The sequence below is a fragment of the Telmatherina bonti genome (genome assembly GCF_933228915.1).
Source record: "Telmatherina bonti genome assembly, chromosome: 3".
NCBI lineage: Eukaryota > Metazoa > Chordata > Actinopteri > Atheriniformes > Telmatherinidae > Telmatherina > Telmatherina bonti.
The window spans coordinates 25,120,821-25,143,658 of NC_136621.1; the positions used below are offsets into that span (position 1 = coordinate 25,120,821).

Genomic DNA, 22,838 nt, shown 5'->3' on the forward strand with positions numbered 1-22,838 from the left:
AAAAAAATAATGTGATCTGGTGGCACTGTCACACATCACAGAATTAAGTTTGTTTAATTTAACTAGTATTTTTTAAGAGATTCAAAGAACCCAGAAGTTGTATAAGATGCAACATGGAGAGAGCCACTGTGAATTGTAATTAGCAGTACAGGTAGCTTTAAAAATTAAAATAATTTCTAAACTCCTTTTTTTTTTCAGTGTGATTTATTAAATTTTTTTTATTTCCCCATGTGAAAGGTGACAGTGACATGAAATGCAAAGCATCTGACCTTCCACTTTTCCTGGTGCAGCTACACATAGAAGTGATAATACATCCCAGCATCAAGGTAAAGAACTCACCACACAGTTTTGTTGTTTTATTAGAATCAATACAAGTTGTTAAATAATCCTGGAACGTTTTAATTAATCCAGGTTGGTATCCAAGAAGAGTCAAGTCAACTGGACAGGATCAACTCAACCCAGCCCAGTTGACTCAACTTATGTTAGATTTTATTGAATAGATTCTTTGTAGATTGCTTTAATTTCACTGTATGATGAAGCCTTGCAACAATTGTCTCTCTTCACATTATTCTTTTGTGTCTATGTGGATTAGGACAAAGCATTTAAACTAATGTGCTTTCTTACCAGTTGTGGGGTCTGTGAAGACAACAATAGCATCATGTTCTACGGTTCTTCCTCTGGGGCCAGTATGTCCCTTCCATCTAAGAACCGCCTGAAGCGCCAGAGCAGGACCTTTACGCAGGTACATACACGGTAACACTTTGTGATTTTGGTTGGAAAATATGTTTAAGATTAGATAAGTCAATCAAATGAAACCTCTGCCAAGGCTAATGCAGCTTTTCAAGAATCTAGAAAAAAACTATCCTGATCTGCACCTAAATGTAACAGTTTCTTCCTTTTCCCATCTCCACTTCTCCAAGTTTCATGGCACTGATTTGTAATATTGGCATAATCCAGCTTCCAGACAGATGAACCGTATCCATTGCTGCCATTCTTCCACATTGACTTTTGCTTCATAGAGGAACAATATGATATTAGTACTTATTTGTTTGAAATACACAAAGGCTCAGTTTACATGAATCACTGACAGTTTCTGAATCTTGTGTTGGTTGGTTTTATTTCTTCTATCCAGAGTGGACTATCCAACATTTTGGCTTGATTGTGGAGTTTAGTCCAGACTAACTTACATAAAAATCAGACCGGAGGAATTGCCATTCTGTCTTAACTTTCTTGATGGCCTGAAGAAAAATCCTAATGGTTTTTGAAATCCCATAACTTGTCCTTAGTCACAGTGAGCTTGATCCTTGACTAAAGATTCCCACCTGCCTTCATTGTGCACTTTATCCCAACATGCTATAATAAAATGGAAAGTTCATACAGTTGTTTTTTGTTGCATGCTGGCTCATGGCTGCCTGTGTGTTTTCTGACCTGCAGTTCAAGAATAATGGCGATTGCTTCCATTATTCATCACAGCAATGGAAATCTCCAAATTGTAACTAATAATGTACCTGTGCAAAGTTAACCATCTCTTTAGACAAAAATGCTGTTTCACTTAAGGTGCACCAATGTGAGTGAAAAGTGTATAAACTGTACATAGGCTCTGTAATAAAGTGGTCCTGCATTGCATTCATAATTTCTCATTTCCTCCAGGTTTTGTACCGTACTTTAAGCTACAGAGACCGTGTCCCTGCAGAAACTGGCACAAACACCCACGGAGGCCGGCGTTCCACGACTGAACCCCCAGAGCGACCGGCAGATGACCCAGCTGAACTCTCCACGCAGAGCTCAGCCCCTGGAGTACTGAAGATTTTTGGAGATGAAATCTGTGCTGGTGCCAACTACAAGAGTGTCCTGGCCACACCACGCTCCAGTGCTCAGGAACTTGTGAAAGAGGCACTCGAGCGTTACTCACTGAACAAGGATGCGGCCCGCTCTTACGTCCTGTGTGATGTGATTGGACGTTTGGAAGGGGGAGGGGGGATCGGAGGAGGAGGGTGGCGGACTGAGTGTTTGCGAGCCTTGGGGGACAATGAGAAACCGCTGCTGCTTCAAGAGCTGTGGAAACCCCGAGAAGGACACGCTCGCAGGTTTGAGCTACGCAGGAGAGCAGAGGTTGAAGAGCTCAATGCCAAGGAGAAGGATACCATCACTGCTGGTGAGGAAACACACACTGCCTGAACACTCACACAGACAAGCCGCTGGTTCCATTCGCTTTCTTTCTTTACTTGTCAAACTCAGCAAAAAAGCACAGCTCGTTAGCTCCTCTGCAGTGTGTGTGTGTGTGTGTGTGTGTGTGTGTGTGTGTGTGTGTGTGTGTGTGTGTGTGTGTGTGTGTGTGTGTGTGTGTTGTGTTAATGTGTGGAGGTGCCGAAAAGGAGCTTTTGTCACAGTTATTATCCTGTGGAGAGGATATTGTTCATGCATACAGTTTTCTTTTGAGGTGCTATGATTCTGTATTTCATCTAGATTTTTCCTAGACACACCACACAATTACATGTTTAGATACATGGATGTAAAATCCCTCTAAATCCAATGGTGTGTGTCCAAACATTTGACAGGTATTGTGTGTGTGTGTATATATATATATATATATATATATATATATATATATATATATATATAATACACACATATATATATATATATATATATATATATATATATATATATATATATATATATATACACACACACAAGCAAATTCACCCACCTCAACTGTACCATGGAAATACATGGACAGCTGGTTGATTGAGTGAAAATGAACCCTTTGAAACTCTAGTGTTTGGTGGTGTGTGTCCTTGGGTGCTTTTATGAATGACACGTTTCCACTACAGTAACATAATCCTATTTCCTACACAGAGCCACAATGACCTCAGAAAAATTCACTCACTTTCTTATTTAGTAAACTCAAGAAAACAATGTTGTTACATTGGATCTGCAAAGCAGCATTGTCTTTTCTGGAGCCATAATGTGACCTTTTATGTGTAATTGCTGCTTAATAGAAAGCTTGCTGTTTACACATGCAGTCAAACTCACCTGTGTGAAATGTCCCAAAGGAATTTAAGAATGGCTCAGCTATAGTTGTTTTCAGAGAGGTAAATAGTAATCATAGTAAATATGATCATCATCAAAGTTATATTGTACCAGCTACATCAGCATTTGTTGTGTCATGATGCTTTGGTTGCTATGTCCACTTATTTGCCAGTCAGAGAATCAGTCATTGCACATTTGTGTTGCTTTTTGTTATTTGCTGTTGCATAATAATGCTAGTATTAGCCCATAAAAATCTCCAATTCTTCTAAAAGTAATGTGGTGCAACAAATTTAGTCAGGTAAAGTTTCTGTACTCTGTCATTTAATTGTTTGTTTGTTTTTTTTTGTTTGATTGTTTTTTATTTTCCACTGAAAACTGAAGCAGACCTCTAGAAAACATACGTAAATGCTTGGTTGATCAGGAATATTTAGGAGTTAGATGTAAATAAATTGTGAAGTGTTAGAAAAACAATTTTTTTGTTCTCCAGATGAAGCTGGTAAATTAAAAATCATCTTAGCTTTAATGGAATTAAAGTGACGAAATCTCCTGTTGGAGGAAAACAGCAGATTTGTTTTGACTGGTGAGGTGGTGAGTTTATATGATGCATTTATAGCTAATAGAAACTATTTGAAGAAAATAAATCATTGTATTGGTAAATTTATTCATACACATGAAAAATACCTTGAATACAGTTTTTAAATGTTTCACTAACATCAATTCAATTCTATCCAGCTTTATTTATACAGCGCCACTTCACAACAATGTTGTCACAGGGCACTTTACATACACAAATCAACATACACATAATTTCAAGCCAATTCATACATAGCTTATAATAGAAACCAACTGATTGCATCGGATCATGACTTTGATCCAATCCCCCATCCTGAGCATGCACGAGGTAGCAGTGGGAAGGAAAAAACTCCCTTTTAACAGGAAGAAAACCTCTGGCAGAACCCGGCTCAGGGAGGGCAGCCATCTGCCTCGACTGGTTGGGCTGGAGAGGACAAATGATCATCCTCACAGTTATATTGTACCAGCTACATCAGCTACATATTTATAAGAATCAAAATGAGATCAAATTAAACACAACGATATAGCAAGGTTCAATTAAACCAAGTTATGATGCAACAGCTATGCAGATTGTTGATGTCACAGACTCTGTCTATGTCTCTGTGACTAGTATTTCCGCTTCTTGAAGGAAGAAGCTGTTCTGCAGTGTTTTTGTACACTTTGGGAGTTGTGAGTGTGCCTGAGGGACGTGTGGTAAAAAGGGATGTATTTGCAACAAGGCAGCTTAAGATCAACTGAAAATGAACCACAGAGTGAATGAGGACACCCAGAGCAACACATTGGTGCATTTTATTACCTTCACCAAAGTGGAGGTCATGTATCCAGCTGAGTTGTTCTGTCTGTCTTTCTGTTTGGTAGCAGAACTCAAAAAGTTATGGAAGATTTTGATTAAATTTTCAGGAAAGCTCAGAAATGGAATAAGGAGCACGTGGTCAGGTTTAGGGTGTGATCTGGATCACCAGCTGGATCCAATAATGTTTTTAAAGGATTTGTTACTGTGATAAATGGTGATAAAATGTCCCATTGAAGCTCCTAACTGAAAATAATGCCAATAACAATTGGCACAAAAAACAACTACAAAGACTTGCTGGGTGTCTGCGTTTTCTGAGTGCTTCTAGTTACTTTTGTGGACATTCATGAAACTATGTTGTATGAACTATTTTACTTTTACAGAATCAATTCAGGATTGGCTTTGGGATTTTCATGTATTTGCTGAATGAAAAATATGCTATGACAATCTTTATCATATAGAAGAATAATTTTTTAAGACATTTTGTTTAGTTAATCAAATTAACATGTAATGTTAATAAGGTACAAATTTAATTGTCACAGGAAAAGTACTTAATTTGATTAAAAACAGCTTATCAGCTTCTACATATTAAACCTGTTTTTATTTTCACACTAACCTTTTTTTCTTCTTTTATAGTATTTACAAATCTTGCACATCCTGGAGTCTTTTTCTTCAATTTCTTTTGTTTATTCTTTTTTTTTTTTTTTACTCCACGTATATGTATATGTGTGAACGTGCATGCTCATGTGTGAACTGTATATATTTTCACATAAACTTTTACAAAATGAGATCACACTTTAAAGGTATTGTAGGATTTTCATTGCTAAAATCAACACATCACAGCCAATTGAATTGTATTTATCCTTTAGTAACATTGCCGTAAGGCAGGAATCTCCCATTCTGGCCCTAATGAGCTGCTGTCCTGAAGGTTTTAGATCTATCTCTGCTGCAGCATGCCCGACTGAAGTTAATGGGTCATTAACAGTGATATGAGGTTTTTCTTCTTTCCTGTTTTCAGACAAGGCACCGTAATTGGATGATTTAACATACCTTTATATGTTTCTGCTGTTGCCCGCAGCCTTCCTCAGATTGTCTGCTGACTTGTTGTTGAAGTGTTGTTGAGGGGTTGTTGACATGTTTTTGACGCGTTATCAGCTGTTTTTTGGTTTTTGCTGACTGTCTCAGCAAATCTGTCAGATCTTGTGGGATGGACACGCCCCTGCTATATGGTGTTCTCTAGAGTAGGGAATCCCAGGTGTGTGAGTGTGTAGGACCCTTTGGTCTCGTTTATGGTGTTACTGGCCTGCTTCCTAATTTCGATGGTCTCCTTTAATCTGATTGAAATTGTTTCCCTCTGATCCACCAATCCTTGCACTGTCCCAGTTCATGATGTTGTTACTCCTGCAGTGATCAGATATGGCTGATTTTAAATTTTCCTGTTCTGTCTTTTTTTGTGTTCTAGGAAATTGTCTGGCTGGTTTCTTCTTACGTTCTTTCTGATGTTCCCTTTTATTTTGAAGTCCTCCTTGTCTCTCCTTATGTAGCTTTGTTACAAGATCTGCACAATATTTCATTACGTTGCATTTCTTTCCCTCTGCTATGTAGTCTTTGGGATGAACAAGAAGCTGCTGTAGTTTTGTGTGTGGGGTTTTGCTCCTTTGTTGAATTTATGTTTTGTTTTGTTTTTTGTTTTTTTTATGATCCCTTTTTATTGGCTCTGTTATTCTCCAGATTTGAAAAAAGCCAATAAAAGATTCATTAAGTCGTCAATAATGGACATTCCATTGGATGTTTCTGAGGAAGGTATGTTGCATCATCCCACTTCTTTGAAATAAAATAAGAAAAAAAAAACTCATCATAAAGACTGAATTAAATTCTTTCAGCTATTCCGTGGGTCATTGACATACTTGTGCAGAACTTGTGAATATGACTGATGAGTGATTTTGTAGGAAAATATCTGAAACCTACAGGACAGTAGCCTATGAGGACCAGAGTTGAAGATCCCTGCTCTAAAGGAGTTTTATTTGTGCTAAAATTATGTTCATATGCATGCTGTCTGCGTCCACTGATTATGATAAAACGTTTCCCTGTCAAACCAGTTTTTGTGGTCTCATGCTCTCTGTCATTTGATTGTATCAGTATCCAAGTTGTCAGTGTGTCATGTTTTCTCCACACTGCATCAATGTAACAAATCACCAGATATAGAAGGTGATGTATCTCATGGTAATACATCTAATTGCAAATGAACCACTAAAGTTGTTATTTTCATGAACTCATTAATTAATTAACTTATTTTCACTCGGCCTGTTTCATTCCATGGTGGAAAATTTTAAAGTCTCTTGCATGTTGCAATGTTTTCTTCTGAATAACATTTTGAATTGTTAGATAGTTGTTTCATAGTAATGAGAAAAAAAAAAAACTCAATTATTCAATGAAATTATATATTACTGTAGGATTTCAAATATCGGCACCAATGGTAGACATGGTTCAAACAAATGTCAGAGTGTAACAGGACAATAAAGAGACTAAAGTTTGTCTCATGCTCAGTGGATTTAGTGTCTGCACGCAGCCATAATGTTGGCACAAATGGAAACTCAAAATATTTTGCAAACCCATTTTTGTAGTATTTCCTTCCGTCCAGCAGATTGGATGACATTCACTGATCCAGATTTGAAGAAAAGACATTTTGCTGCAATTACATGATAGTTTGGCATGTGGCAGTGATATGTTAGAGGGGAAAATCCTGAGCCTCTCACCTTTAATAGTTCATCTCTCACTACTAACTGCTGTGTCTCACTCCTCAGTGCATGTGTGTCTTGTGATATAATGGTTTTTGTGTTTGGGGGCAATTCTGTGCTTGGTGTTTGGGTGTGGGGTTGTTTTCTCAGCCCCCACTTCCCTCCTAACCCCTCCCACCCTGCTGTAGGGCCCAGAACCCCCCAATTCCTGGCGGCTCTAATGGGTCGGTCTGGGCTGGGCAAACACAGGAGCTCCCCCCTCCGGTCTGGTCGAGCGGTACAGTCCAGTTCTAAAGGTGGGGAATGGGCTCAGGTAGGGTGGCTGTCAGTCATTGCCATGAAGACCACCTCTACCTGCGTTGTCACCCCCATGTGCCAGTGATTTAGTGTGTGAGTAAATCTGTGTGAGCCATCGCATGGCCTCAAAAAAATCTTCCAGTTCAAGTCACAATGAGCTGCTCAGTTCACCTTTCATCTGGTTCACCGCTGTCGGCCACATGTGCTGTGCCATCCAGCATTTACATCATCTGACTGATTCACTCCAGCCTGGTTTTGTGTTGTCAGTTTCCACTCAACTCACACATGAATGTTAAAGTACTTTTGTCGCTACAGCCTCAGAAATTGCTTCAGTCAGACTTACTCAGTTCACTCATGTGTCAAACATACATGTTAACAGGCAGACCAAGTAGAAGAACTGTTACTTATATTCCATTTTCACTCTTAACCTTTTTTTCCCCTTCTGTCTCCCTCTCACTCTTTGTTATTCTCCACTTGTTCATCCTCTTGCCCTTCTCTCCTCCACCTTGTTGGTCTGCTTGCTGTACTTCTCTCCCTCATAGATATTAATGCCCAGGCTCGTAAGCTCCAGAGGAACAGGGCAAAGGGGACGTTGACCCTGCCTCGCTCCAGCAACTCATCCTTCTGTCGCAGCCTCAGCGAAACCAGCCTCAATCAGGTGGGACCTCCTGCTGACGCCCAGCTTGGATGATTGATTATTGTTATTCACTGAACTGTCTTCAAAACACCTTAAATCTTAAATACATCTGTGTTTCTATGTGTGTGTGCACGTGCATATACAGCTTGGAGTGGGAGAAGAGCCAAAGCGTTATTACTCCACCCTGCCAGGACCGTTAAGGGCCAGAGAACGCGATGAAACCTCCAGTGGTCGAAGGAAGGAGGAGGGGAATCAGGGAGGAGTGAGACACTCTTTGTACCAGTCTCCCCATCTCCTGCTGCTACAGGGGTACAATAGGCAGGTGAGGACAGAAAAGAATCATGTCTTTGTGTTTGAGGCTTCCTAGGTATCTCATTTAGTGCTAATTACGATCCCATGTGCTGCAGGACTGCCTGGTTTATTTGCTGAACAGAGAGCAACACACTGTCGGCCAGGAGACGCCATCAGCCCGTCCCAACATCTGCCTCTTTTCTCCAGACATCCTGCCCCTCCACTGTCATTTACGGCGAATCCCGACACCACGTCGCCACGCCAACAGCAGCAACAAGGGAGAAGACTCGGCGGAGAGTCAGCGATTCTGTGTTGCTGTTGATCCCGTGCTCAATGCCACTGTTCTGGTGAACTTTTCCCGCTGCGAGCGCTCCACAACGCTGCGGCACGGTGACCTTCTCTCCTTCGGAGCTCATTACATCTTTTTGTACAAGGACCCCACAGGTGCCAAGCCCCTGCCCGCTCAAACCTTGGCACGCCTTCGCTCACTGGGACAGCTTTACGATACAGGGGTGGAGGATGGGGAGGGAGGGGCTCAGACTTGTAAAATGTGCGGCTCTGTGCTGAAGGACAGAGCAGGACAGGTTTCATGTGTCCCAGCAGTTAGACGCAGCTTCAAACCTCACCTAGTGAAACCTCGAAGTGTGGGGACAACAACAGGGGGACCTCCTATCGTATCAAGTGGTGATGGAGGAGGAAGAGGAGGTGGAGGCCAGAAAAGGAGGCTGCAGCTGGAGTTTGATCAAGCTCATGAAGACCAGCTGTTGAACAGAATCGTGTCTCTCATAGAACCTGGAGGTATGTAGACTGATTTACAGAGTAAAACTGTAGATAAAGTAGGATGTCAGCTGAACTTATAAAATGCCTTTGTTGTAAACTCATTAGGCTTCATCTGCTAATGAGGGGATTTATGTGTCCATCTGTTTGATCTGATATTGTGTGTCAAGTGAAAGAAATGAAACAACCCTGTTATTATTGGTACTGCAGCAAATTAATATCTAATTCATATTCATTTTTATTAAGAGGTTTTTATTAAGAGGACAAAAGGCTCTTCATTGTCATTATCATTGTCATATCATTATCTATTAACATACGAAAAAAATCTGTTCCACTGAAAGCCAGAGGCAGCACCAACCGTAGATGCAACATTAAAAAAAGAATAAAACGCACTAAAACATTTTTTTTTTTTAAATAAAAAATTAAAAACCATAATAAATTGTCCAACAATGGTTCCACCTGCGCTTATAGGGGAACAGCAGTGTTCCTCAGCATCAGGAGCTAGGATGTTAAAAGAGAAGTTGAAGATGCCGGCTCATCGAGAGCCCAAGTAGCCACTGCACAACTGCACGCCGTCATGATATACTCCACGTAACGTAATCTGATTATTGCTACCCTGAGTATGACCCAATTCATGTCAAGATGAAGTAAAAGTAAAGTAGAAGTCCTGCCATGTTTTTGGATCTACCTGAGTTTTTGGAACGGCTCTTTTCACCAACAAGCTCATTTACCTTGCTGTGGATCTGAGCTAGTTAAATTCAGCTTGTTTAGTGACTGGTTGGAAAGAGCTGCCGGACAGGACAGGACTGGATTATACACCTCTGGAGATTACAGAAAGAACTACACGGCTGCATCTTATTCAGTCAAGTCTCAGTCTGGGTAATATTTGAAAGTAATTGTAAAAGTAACTGGTGTTGTTCTCAATACTCCGGAGATCTCACAGCCTGGAAGTAACTTTAGAAAAAGCTGTAGAATTTTATTGGTTATAAGCTGCAACTCTAGATGTGTATCAATAAGTGATGACAAAATGTATTTTCAAACCAGTATTTGAATTTCTCTCTTTTTACTCAGGAGACGACCATAAGCTGACACCAGCCTACCTGCTGTGTCTCTGCATACAACACTCTGCCTCAACATTCCCACCTGGAAGTTTTGGAAAACTGCTGCTCAAGATTGTCCGACAAATACAAACCATTGCATGGGTCAGTGTCAGCCTGTCTAACTGTCTGCATCTGTGATACATTGGTTTCCGCTTAAAATGACCTCATGTACTCAGAAACTGGTCAGCCATGTCAGGTCAGGTGAATAGTTGACGAGGGAGGCATATCGAATGTTTTGTTTCTGGACTGTCCTGCTTCTGATCCACCACCATGAAAGTGTCTTGATTGAGATGGGATATGGTTTATGATGTAGTGACGTTCAGAGTAGAAAAAGGCCATAAACAGAAAATCTTTCAATAATTTCTCTATTTTCATTGCAGCAATATTAATAAAATTACTTATGTTACATTTTTTCTGTCAGACTTTGGTTGAATTCATAGTTCTGCAGCACTGATGAGACTGAGCAGTGGCCAGTGATGTTGCATATCTGCATTATGTCATTGCAAATATTTTGCAATTGCTTATGAAGAAAAGATATTGATATATAATTAAGTTAGGATTTCTGTGTCTTGATATTTTATATTGGAAATTTTCTTTGACAACGTTTGATACAGGTAAAAAAGGTTTTTGCCATCTTCCAATAGCTGACACTTCTTGAACATTTGTGTTTTTATTGTCAGTTTTTGGACTAAATGAAGTCGTGTTGGAGCTTAGAGCAACAAAGCAACCAATAGCTTGATTTCTTAAGCTCATAATATGAGAATTTCAACAGATTTGAGAGTCTCCTTTTGCAAATGAAAATTGTTTATTAGAATTTTGATTTAGTGCCCAGATTGCAGAAAAAATAGCTGAACAAATACACAAAAATAGGTAATAAAAAAATCACTCCTGCAAACCAAAAGATCATTGTCAGCCATTTGGACAAAAAAGAAACAACCCTAACCACAGAGGTGAGGACAAAACCTGCATATACATAAGCCATATAGCAGCAGAAGAATGTGAAGAGGGAATACCCACACACATGGGCAAAAGTTGCATCCAGAAACAACTGTTTTTCATTGTTATTGTTTAATGCGCACCAACAGACGACACAACAACCTAAAAATAAAAATGAAACATCAACTAGTGTTTTGGTGGTAAAATATCAAACTCACTATTTGGATCTCGGTCCCTCCCACTGCAGATGTGAGCAGAGGCGGAGAAGAGAGGAGTCATCAGGCATTTGACTATGGAAACATCTAAATTTAAATACATATCAGCTAACAATGTGTGACACAACTGCATTATCTAACCACCATTTAATACAACTTAGCACTTCATTGCTGTATCAAATAGCACTAAATCTGTTTCTGAGCATCAGTTTTCTTTGAATAACAACTTAAAGGCAGTGTAGAAGATCCTAGAAAAATGAGCAATCTACATTTTGAAAACACACTATTCAAAAGTCCAAACCTCTTTTCTTCAGACATCGCCCTGAAGCCAAACCTGACAGAAATGTGTTGTTCCTGAGGTTTCACTCCAGTTGCTCTAATCTCTAGCTTTGTATCAAACATACTTTGACTCACTCATTTATAATCGGAGCTACACTGCTGGTTGTAGGGAAGTCTCATCTGTACAGAAGTTACTCAGAAAACAACCTTTCCCAAACTGTAGGGTCCCTATCCCCACAGTGATCCCAAAATAATGTGAGGGCACCATATTGCTGTAAAATGAATACATTTTCATTTGTAGAAAAAAAGGAATTTTTTTCATCAGGGCTGTAAAAATGAAGTTAATGGAAAAATTCATATGTGGGACTAATGTGTTACTTTAATGCATAAATAACAAAGTTATCTATTACTTACACCATATTAAGATCATAATTTGGCATAATATCTCCACAAGGGAGGCTGCTTCTTGGTGTATGGGTGCTTTGCCACAACTGTAAAAACAATCCACCAAAAATAACTTCATCCCCCTTATTTATAAAGATACGGACAAATTTGCAGTTTTACATTTAGAGGAGATGAGCTGGCCAAGCTCTGCTTCTCGCTTTGTTGCCTTTACATATGCTCCAAGCCGCTGAGAGCATGCAATTTGTCCACAAAGAGCAACACACACAGAGGGCTTAAGGGAGGAGGAACAAATGGCAATTTGGTTTGATAGACATATCATCCAGTCATTTAGAACTGGTCGGTTAAAATGATTGGATGGTGTTTTTTCAGTCCTGTCTGTTCCACAGATGTCAAAGCTTTTTTATTATTGTGTTAAGAGCATTTAATTGGCTACAATCAGGTTGTGAAGGGTATTTTATGCAATATACTGTAGTAAAACAATGCTGCAAAACCTCTCCTACCTTGCCTTTAAAATGCCCTCTCCCTGTAGATGCCAAGGATGCCCCAAAAACTTCAGCAAAGGGTACACAGGTGTGTTCTTGCTGACAGCTCTTCAACAAGCCTCCTTTCTCTTCAATTATTTCTCCTCCAGGTGCATTTTAGGGGAAAGAAATTCATTTGGCCATGAATGATATTTGGGTCACAAGCAGCAGGGTGGAGATGTATAGAGATGAGGAGCCACAAATTAGATGTGCCTGAAGACCCCTGTATGATGCTCATGCAGAAATATACAGTATTACAAGGTTTTGACATGGTAATTATTACAATTTAAATATATAGGAAAAAATTGAACAGTATCGATTGCAAATATTAGTGTAACACACAGGATGCTTATCTTCACACAAATTTTCCCTACTAACCAGCTAGCTCCTTTTTTTCAGTTTCATTTCCTTTAGCTTTTTGGTATCATACTTTGCTGCAACGCCACCCTGAACCTAACACAAGGGTAAAAACTAGTAAGAATTTAATAGGTAGAGGTCACTTTTACCTGACAAAACAAGATTCAGGCTGTTACTGCTGAGTTCAAATCGTTTTTACATCAACATTTGTATTTTTAAATAGGATTAATTTATGTAGGTCTAACATTTTTAATGCAATTAAATGTCAAATCTAGAAAGGCATCAATGGTAAGCAGCAATTTAACTAGCTGACAGTGGCAAACTGTATTTCATTTAGATATTAGTTGTAGTTGGTTTTTAGCTGCTGTTGTTTAAAATATGATTGAGTTGGGTTTTTTTTTACCTTCAGAGCCAGTGGAACACAAATGAGTTCATTTGCCTTTGTCATTGTTCTTTAAATGATAGTCTTGTTCTGTCTGCAGCTTAGCAGTGGCGTTATGAGATTTAGTTCTCCTACGCATATTCTAAAAGTTTAATGGGAACTTAATTGCTCTGTATGTGCCTGTGTGTCCTGCAGGAGAAGACAAAGGAGCTGGCTCAGAAGCAAGCTCAGCAGTGAGTATAACTTTCTTACTTGTGTTGAAATAAAAGAAAGCACACACACACTATATTTAAGCTTTATGGTGTTTTCATTGCATTAGTATATCTTCCTAATCGTTTAACCCATCACCCTGTTTGCATGTGTCTGCATGTCCACATAGTCAGGACCCAGCCTCCTTGTCTCTTCTTAGCATCTCAGACTTGATCCCAGACCTGCAGACCATCTTCTTCTGGATGTCCAACTCCATTGAGATCCTTTACTTTATTCAGCAAAGAGCACCAGCCTACACACACAGCATAGAGACACTGCAAGGTACACACACACACACACACACACACACACACACACACACACACACACACACACACACACACACACACACACACACACACAGAGTCTGAATGATGAGTGTGGAAACGGCTTGGCTGAAGAGTCATTACTCACGCTGACATACAGTAGATAATGACACAACTACAGGCCTCACTTTCCTTTTCACTGTGAACCTCTTAAGTGTGCCTGTGTCTCTGTCATCAATTTTAAGGGTCAAAAGAGTCGTTGCTATCGGCGACAATATCAGCCAATGAGGAGGCTATGACTATCTTGGAAGAAGTGATTATGTACACTTTCCAGCAATGCGTCTACTATATCACCAAGGTAATCAGTCACTGTGGCAAATGTACCATCTTCCTGATTAGCATGACAATTATCATTATGTTTTTAACAGTGAACTGGATGAATAACACGTCTTTGTTCACAGAGAGCCTGATTAAGTAATTACATACATGCACACACACAGACACATAACAATGAATGACTAAATGGAGTAAGAAGGTTAATTTATTCTGTAGTAGGAGGACCCATTATTGTTATTGTGCTGTACTTTGGTCAGCAACAGTGCTTTCCTTTTTTTTTTTTTTTAAATTAAACTGTTCTATAGTTAACTTTTATCATATATTTTTGTGCTTGTGTGTTTCCAGGCTCTTTACGTAGTGTTGCCAGGTTTGTTGGACTGTAATCCATTCCCAGTTGACAGCTCGGAGCCCTGCTGGAAAGGAGTTGGGTTTCCTGAACCTGTGCGCAGGGTTCTGCAGGTAAGCAAGTGTTTTATACTAGTACTTTATTTCTAGTACAATTACGAAAATCAAGTTATATAAAACAAGACAAAGTCACATTTAGTTTGTGCATATTTTTAGTTTTGCACACAATATGTTTTATTCTGTTGGTTTTAAATCCATATTTCCAGTGTCCCATTATACAGATCACAGCTCTGCTAGGAACAATCATGTAAATGGCTGACTGGATCAGCCAGTTATTATGTGACTGATGATTGTATATTTCAGTTAGGACAGGGAGATGGCTGGAAACACAACATTGTACTGTGAACGTTGTTTTTCTAAATACACAACACACAGAAGTGGTATGTTATGTTTTGTTTTTTTAACATTTCTTTATGTATGCAGGTGTTTCAGAGTGCACAGGAGCTTTTGCAAGGCTACCAGGTTCACCCAGAGATCCAGGCTCAGATGTTTGCTTACCTCTTCTTTTTCTCCAATGTGTCCCTGTTTAACCAGTTAATAGACAAAGGTAGGACAAAAACACACACAGCACTATTCCATTACACCTCCCTGCTGCTTTCTACAGTGTGAGAGAGATGGTGAGCGAGCATGAGTGCCCTTGTGTCCTTGTCAGCATTTTGACAGGGACTAACCCAGATTTGTCCTCAGTGCCCTTCTCTGATCTGCATTCTGTTTTCCCCCCCTCCGCCTCCTCTTCTTCCTCCTCCTTACCTTCTTTCCATCTGGCCATGAGGGTGTGAGACAAAGAGGAGCAAAAGTTGAATTGGATGGAGGTGAGGGAGAGGAGACAGAGAGGGGAGGACTGAAATATGGCAGAGAAAAAAGGGGAGCAAGAGGTGAAGGGCTGGAAGGCAGTGCAGTTGCTGTGATGACCGTGCTGATTGTGTATTACCTTGTCTAAATACAGAAAATAGTCATTTACCGCCAGCAAAATCTCCAGTCAGCCCATCTCATAAATCTTTAGCTACACACATATACACACTCACAACCATGCTATATGTCTTCATTAGATGGAGAGAGAGACAACATGTCTGGCAAAGGGAGAAGGAGAAATACCTTTGTATTCACGAAGGAGCTTCACTGTCCTCCATCTCATTTCATCCTCCTTCTCACCCTCTCCCCCACTCTTGTCTGTCTGGCTCTCTCTCTCTCTCTTTCCCTCTTTCACTCCCCTTTTCGTCGCTCATTGATATTTCTCTGCTGATGGTGTCCATGGAAACAGGGAAGTGAGTTTGTGGCAGGTATCGCTGACGTTTGCATCAGGGGCACACAAGTAGTTACTCACTCAGATTCAGCTATACCTTCAAAAACACTACACACACACACACACACACACACACACACACACACACACACACACACACACAGACAGACACAGTGTTACAATACAGCTCAGGAATGATGGAAACTAAGATTAGGAGATGTAATTTAGTACATCTTGCACATTTGGTGACATCTTGCACAGCAAAATGAGATTAAAATAGATCTGTTTTTATAGTTTTGACTATTGAATTTAGGCTTTGTGATGCCTCTTCTGTATGTAAATGTGTACATGTTTGTTTAGAAAACAGCTGCTATCAAGCATGGTCACACCTTCGCCAAGAGGTTAAGTGATGTCTCATCTGTTTGAGATGCCTCAAACATAGATTAAAAAATGCCTAGACATAAGCCTCTTACAGAGGGGAGGTTTTTCTGTGTGTACATCCAAAACATATGGCAGAATATCTGAAGGGTGTGTGCGCGCAAGCAGCAGTGTGCGCACACAAACACACACACACACACACACACACACACACACACGCAAACATTCCTGCCACTTTGTCTGCCTTAAGGCACATCAGGATGCAAGTATAAAACAATTATTAATGCATGTTTTTTTCCCCTGTGTGACTACTTAACCACAACTAGTTTCCAAGTGGAAATTATTATCATAAGATGTAATATTTGCAGTGAAAAAACAACTAAGGAGAAAATCATTGGTTGATGTTGGTTCAGCGGAGCAACTTCTGTTTCAATTACATCAGAGCTGGATCATATACTAGTAGTTTTAAGTTGATCATATTTCTATCAGACCTTTTACCACATTATTCCACATCAGACAACAAGACATTTCTTACAGAGTCAGCTATTGTCCAACATGTCTGTTTCTTTGGTTGGATTTACCTACAATGCCCTTTGTTTTAGTCATCTTTCTATATTTGATTCTGTTGAAACTAACTGAGCGCCTTGTTTGTAGGTAGCCTAGTTTGTTTTTGTATTTACACCTAATCAAATATACTGGACTTTTTTTGAGCAAATGAAGCCACCCATAAAAGCCAAAGCATTTCCAGTCGCTAGCTTTCAAAGCAAAGGATTCTGGTTGGATTTCACACTCTCACCTTGCCTGTCATGTGCACGCCATAGACGGTCCACACACTGAACTTCCACAGTTTCAAGTGCAGCCTTTGCACTACTCAATGTTTTGTTTGTAGGTGAAAATCTACATTTTTAACATCCATATATTGATTCAGAATTTTCCACATCTTCATCCTGCATCTAAAGAATAACTTTTTCCCTTACCCCCCCATCACAATATTAGATGACAACTGCGTATGTTTTACAGCACAGCATCACACACTATCAACTAGATATTAACACTTTTTGAATTTGACATAAAGGGACTAAGCAAAGCCTACGACAAGAGTCCACATTGCACTGACTTACTGGTGGGAAAGAGCTTGGAGAAGAGACAGGATGTAAGAAACCAATATGAAAGATTAATGAATAAGGAAAGCTGTTGCTGACATGTGCAGGATGTCAACACATTTGAGGTGAGAAACATCCAGGAGGGTTAGATAATGCTAACCAGTTACCAACTATGAAACATTGGGGTAAAGCAAGTTTATTTAGAAATGGCAGTTTTATTTTAAATATTGCATAGTATCTTAATTGTATTAAACAAACGGAAAGCAGTTTGTAACTTCTTTTTGTATAGTTTGTCATGAAAAGTGCCAAGAAAATGACATAAAACAGAAAAAAAGTATAAGATAAATAAGAATGTTCATGTCAAATGAGCTAAAATAATCTGAGACATGTTTTGAGAAGGGAATTCAGAAAACATCAGAAGCATTATGATTCCAGCTGGATGATGGAACAACACAGACAAACGATGGAATACAAACCTGACAAATGTTAGATTCTCCTGTTTACTCTGCTACACACTTTTTTTCAGCTTTTTGATGTGCTGAACAGAAAGAGAGGATTACTAAAAAAAACAGTGCAGGCTGTAGCTGGTCTGCTGCGCAGTAAAATAGAAACGCAGTCAGCTGAGCCCTCCTGCAGCAGTGCATTTGTATTCTGCAGACAGGTAGTGGGTGTTGCTACAGTTTCACAGACTTCAATCACAACTTGATTAAAAATTAATGTATGTATTGTCATACAGAACAAGGTAATATTCACTGAAGCACTGCTTGCATTTTACTCTTCTATTCACTCAGACATGTAGGTTCCCTTAAATAAAAACACACTGCAGTGTTTCAGATTAAAAAGCAACAACAAATGTGTATGTGTTTGTGTGTAGGTCCCTCTCGAGGTTGGTTTCAGCGTTCCAAGGCGCTGCAGATTCAGGCTTGTTTACGGATGGTCATGGAATGGGCAAGCAGGTCCAGTCTGGGACATCTGGCTGAAAAATTCTTCACCAAACTCAGCAGCACCATTTCCATAGTGGCCACACCCCCTCAACAGCTCACACAGGTGATGCGAAACAAACATCCGCAGTGCAGTCTGGTTCAGGATTAGCCCATTTTTCTTTTATTTTAATAAACAGAGAATATCATAATTATTCCTCAGTGATTAAGACCGTCAGCGCTGTCTTTCAAAGTAACTGAATGTACGAGGTTTGACCAAGTGCCATAAATGTTCTCTGTACAACATGTTAATTATATTTCATGAAGAGAACCAACTCTGATCAGCTGCTTATGAAGGATTTCCTGCATCACACTGTCAACACCAATTTGTTAAAACCTGAAATTTATCTTGCATCCTGATCAATTTCTCTTCTTTGTCTGCAGTTAAGTTGGCGAGCGTTGTCCAGTGAACATCCAAGTCTCAAACCAGTACAGCTCCACAGGATTCTCACTCAGTACCAGCTCACAGCAGAGATAGGTCCTGTCCCTAACTGGCAACCCAGCAGTGAGGACGAGGCATATATATACCGAACGGGTAAGTGTGTGAATTTTTTTTTTTGTTTACTTCGCAAAAACAGTGACAACATAAAGCCATCAAAGTCATTGTCAAACTAGAGATCATCAGTTTAATTGTCTGACTGGGAAGATTAAATAATATGAGCTTTTAGTATCTAGAGTTCCCAAACCAGTAGGTTACTCGTTGGAACAAATATTTCAGAAGCCAAACCTGGATATCAGCCCATCAATTAAAGCAAAAAAAACCACTGGTGTGATTTCTGAAATTAATTTTTCCAGACTTACTTTGATAGCGACTGAACTGTAACCAAGCTGCTGCAGCACCATTGTTTTATGTTATATTACACGTAGAGAACATTTTTTAAACTATTACAGTTTTGGATGTGAAATCTGTCAAACACAAGGGGTGGTATACTGAGGGAGGATGTGTGTGTGTGAGCAGGTGTGGGTTAACATAAGTTTGTTTATGTTTTAGTTGATCTCCTGGAGAGCTTTGAGAACCACCCTCCCATAGTTCTGCCCAGCTCTGGCTTCAGAGTGGACCTGGAAAGCGAGTGTGTGGAGGACAGCATGTATAGACAGCTTCTCTACGTTCGCCACTATCTTTGGGGGCTACGCACCAAGACACAAACTCACGGCAACACTCCCAGCGTGCACACACAGTCTAATGGCACCAACACAGCTGACTGGCCGGACCCTCAGGTCAGAAAGATTGACACAGATACACACATACGGTTAAATACACACACAACAGTAATCCAGACCATGTGCCTCAGCAGCTGTGGTTGTTGAGGAGTTCCTCATAATCCCGTAACTGAAAGACAAAAACCTCTACTCCAGCCAACCGAAGCACACACACACACACAAACCTAGACATGGTTAAATCATGGTTAATCTGATTAGCCTTTAGGCTGCCTAATTAGTGGGAACGGCTGACTAGACCATAATCCCGTGTTACAGCACCCTCGTATGTACACAGGCACACACAGACACACACATACATTTACAGATTTGACAAGTGAAAAATTTGAAGTGTATTCAGGTTTTATGCATCTATTGATGTTACACTTGGAGATATGGTGTGTATTGTGTGTATTTTTTTATTATTACTGTTTAGAGAAATGGATTGCATACTTCACAGTAACTTTGTGAGATACATATTTTTTTTCTTGTTAAGCCTGTCTTCTCTTTCACAACACAGAGGGAATTATTACCTCCAGCCCACAGTAGTCCCCGCTCTGGGGCTGCTGGGGACGAGGTAACCCCAGAGGAAAGAGGACGGGACAGACCTTTAGGCCAGTCACATTCACAGAGCCTCAGAAGGAATGGCACCATCCACCATTCCCGAACAGCAAATCCAGATCCATCCTGCCTGCTGACCCCACCCAACACCCCACTGTACCCAGATGGTGGAGGAGGGCTAGTCATTGGCACCAGCATACAGACTAACGGCTGCTCTGTCAGAAATGTAGCAGAATGTAAAAAGACTAATGGACTCATCACCAATGGACTTGAGGGTAGGCTGAACTACATAGACATGACTGACCAAACACACCACAGTAAGCATGTAGATTCTTTTTTTAAACCAGGAAGCTGCATCTGAGGTTGATTAAACACATCATGGTCATCTTCCAGTCCACTTTATTACAGATCTCATTTGTGTTTTGTATAGTTGTATCTCTACATCAGGAGTGGGGAACCTTGGACCTCGTCGTGAAAGTTTTGGATTTCTCTGTTTCAACCCACCAGATTCTAATGAATCACGCAAATCTTGACAAGCTGTTGGTTTCATTTGGTTTGAATCAGGTGTGCTGGGCCAGTGCTACATGGAAAATATGCAGGATTTCATCCCTCGAGGACCAGAGCTCCCCACCCCTGCCCTACATAGTATTACACCTGTATAGAAGACATGAAAGGCATACATCTGTATATGGAATCACAGAGCTGAAATCCATGCTGTCTTCATGTATGGTTGTGGTAGTCAGAGATCACCTAGGCAGGGCAGAACACACCACAGTAGACACCAACACAGTTATCACTCTTAATTCTGCTTTTTAAAGGACTCACTGAAACAGTCAATGAGTTACTTAAGACTGGATACAGAGTGTGTACTTTTAACACATTGTAGCACTGTGTCTGTTGGAAAAGAGTGTGGTCTCTGTAGATTCTTGTCATAAGCATGTTTGTATTATATCTGCTGAATAGCTGTACCTCTGCATGTCTCAGTACCTGTGTGTGTCTTCTGTACATCAAGACTTGTGTTTGTCCAACCCCATAGCAAGACCCTGTGTGTGTTTGTTTTGTTCCTTTGGGTGTCTGTCCTCTGCAGGGTGTATTAGTGGATGTGAGTTTCCTTTCCCTGTCTCCTCCCCTGGCGCCCCTTCCCTTCCTGACGACTTGTGTGTGGTGTTTGTAGTGGAACTGGACAAAGGACCCTTTGGACTGGGCATGGGACTTATAGATGGACTGGTAAGTTTTTTGGGTTTTTTTTTCCCCCTTATGACATGTCCATGCCAGCTGTTTGTGTACTAATTGTCTGGTAAAGTAAGATCAGGAAGTCTAAAACAAAAGTTGCAGATTCTGAGGCTTATTTATATGAAATCACCGCACTGCAACAGTTAACCTTTATTTGCATATATTTCCATATAGCTTCCTTTATCCTTCACCTTGTGCTTTCACAGGGACCAAATATAAAGCTCAGTGAAAGTCAGTTGTACGTTATAGAAAATAATCTCCAAATCCTTTCTCTGTGGACATCCTCACATTTAAACTAAGACCACTGTAAGCTCATATTGTTTTATATATTAGTGACATAACATTATGAAATGTATCTAAATAATTCTGGGCTTATAATGTATTTATTATCACTCCAGTATATAAACTGGTTTGTGTTTCATTGACACACTTGGATGGAAACTATACAAACACAACACCTTTTCTTCTGGCAGCACACTCCTCTTAATGCTCCCGGCATTTACATCCGGACCCTGATCCCCGATGGGCCAGCCGCTTCAGACGGCAGACTAAGGATTGGAGACCGCATCCTGGCTGTAAATGGGACCAGTCTGATTGGAGCAGACTATCAAAGGTACAAGGGCTGTTACAGCTGTAATATTCATTCCCATGACAATGTGCTGATGAAGAAGAACGAAAATGATAGACCTGGTTGAAGTTTTCCCTTAAAGCTAACCACACCCTATGCTGTCAGCCAATTGATTACTCTGATTGATTGAAGCTCAGAAAGTGATGTCCTGTTATCATTACTCTGTCTCTGCTGAGCTTCATGTAACTAGACTCCCCCCCCCTCCTCCTCTATATTTCTAACAGCGCAGTGGATCTGATTCGTCTAGGAGGGGGCCGACTGCGTTTCCTGGTAGCCAAATCAGATCCTGAGGTTTCAGAGAAGATCAGTGCCTCCTCCTGCTGACCTGCTCTGCTGCCACATGCACAAAAACACCACACTGATCTTTGGAGGGAAGATGACAAGGGATGCAGATATGTGCACTAATAAACAGGGTACACACAAGCATATGTATGTGCCTACACCACATGAAATACAAATGTGGAACTCAACAGAGCACAAAGCCAAGCACTCAAACTGGATAAATGGCTTCATAACTCCAACTGGCCTTGTGTAACAGACATGAGGTGAAACCATGGAAGGGATCTACTGGGAGGAAAGTTGCCGAAGTAATCAGCATTTGAGAGCCAATCGACTTATATGCAGTCTGATGTCACCTGAAGCACAGTAGATTCTCCTCTGTCAACTCCTCAATCTGTTTTTTTTTTTTCCTAACCACCCATTTGATATCTTTAAGTCTAGATTTCAATAGCATGGAGAGCAAACTACCAAACTCAAAGCATTTTCTGACCGAACCAAGCAGTCTCTGTGGATGTTACACTACGCTTTTGGAGCAGAATATTTTATAAACCTGTTTGTTGGCAACACCCAGAATACCACCAACATCTACTTCTCCTATTAAACTTTTGCAACTGAATGTGGTCTTTTGTAAGGGTTAGTTGACTGAAAA

The 22,838-nt window shown here is 40.2% G+C and overlaps 1 protein-coding gene across 1 annotated transcript; it reads left to right on the forward strand.

Moving 5' to 3' along the window:
• Positions 1 to 658: 658 nt before the first annotated feature.
• On the forward strand, positions 659 to 22,234 carry radil (Ras association and DIL domains; the record flags this gene model as incomplete). The annotated part of the gene is made up of 19 exons (XM_079264806.1): positions 659 to 742; positions 1,651 to 2,155; positions 7,323 to 7,430; positions 7,974 to 8,089; positions 8,214 to 8,390; positions 8,476 to 9,157; positions 10,208 to 10,338; positions 13,527 to 13,564; positions 13,711 to 13,862; positions 14,092 to 14,204; positions 14,528 to 14,641; positions 15,011 to 15,134; positions 18,186 to 18,358; positions 18,676 to 18,826; positions 19,283 to 19,509; positions 20,009 to 20,324; positions 21,137 to 21,276; positions 21,756 to 21,895; positions 22,135 to 22,234. 19 exons carry the CDS (start codon positions 659 to 661, stop codon positions 22,232 to 22,234), a joined length of 3,591 nt encoding a protein of 1,196 aa, XP_079120932.1.
• Between the last annotated feature and the right edge of the window lie 604 nt (positions 22,235 to 22,838).